Source organism: Arachis ipaensis, chromosome B05 (assembly GCF_000816755.2).
Source record: "Arachis ipaensis cultivar K30076 chromosome B05, Araip1.1, whole genome shotgun sequence".
NCBI classification, from domain to species: Eukaryota; Viridiplantae; Streptophyta; class Magnoliopsida; order Fabales; family Fabaceae; genus Arachis; species Arachis ipaensis.
The window spans coordinates 149075-149547 of NC_029789.2; the positions used below are offsets into that span (position 1 = coordinate 149075).

At 25.8% G+C, this 473-nt stretch overlaps 1 protein-coding gene across 1 annotated transcript in view; it reads left to right on the plus strand.

The window, feature by feature from the left end:
- The window catches only part of LOC107641599 (esterase AGAP003155), a 2561-nt gene that overhangs the window by 1295 nt on the left and 793 nt on the right, over positions 1-473 (plus strand). The window contains exon 4 of the mRNA XM_016345082.2: positions 176-320. Coding sequence (XP_016200568.1) covers positions 176-320 — 145 coding nt within the window. The remainder of the gene's footprint in view (positions 1-175; positions 321-473) is intronic.

Genomic DNA, 473 nt, shown 5'->3' on the forward strand with positions numbered 1-473 from the left:
GGGTTTAAGATTTAGATTTTAATATAAAAATATTTTTATTAGTCAGATGTTAAGTAAAAATAATAAATTTTATTTATCATGTAACATTATTCTTATTCATTCTAAAATACTTACTGGTTAGACTGTAATCTAAATTAAAGATGAGCTATATTTGATTTGAATTGATTAACTTTAGGGAGTAGCACTTGCGAAGGTAGACAAGATCAAGTTTTTGATTTTGATATCAGGAGCCAAGTTTGGTGGAAACAAGTATGAAATGCCTAAACTGGCTTCCAATGCATTTTCAGATCCAATTGATTGCCCATCTCTCCACTTTATAGGTAGGTTTTCTCATCTTTAATTTTCTCTACCTAACTTTTCTTTTTTAAAATACACTTTTGTCTTAAATTCATAAGCGAAATGTATGTTTGTTATTTCTAAAATTTGAATTCAAAAAAATTTTTATTACCAAAGTAAAATTCTTAATATTTTGA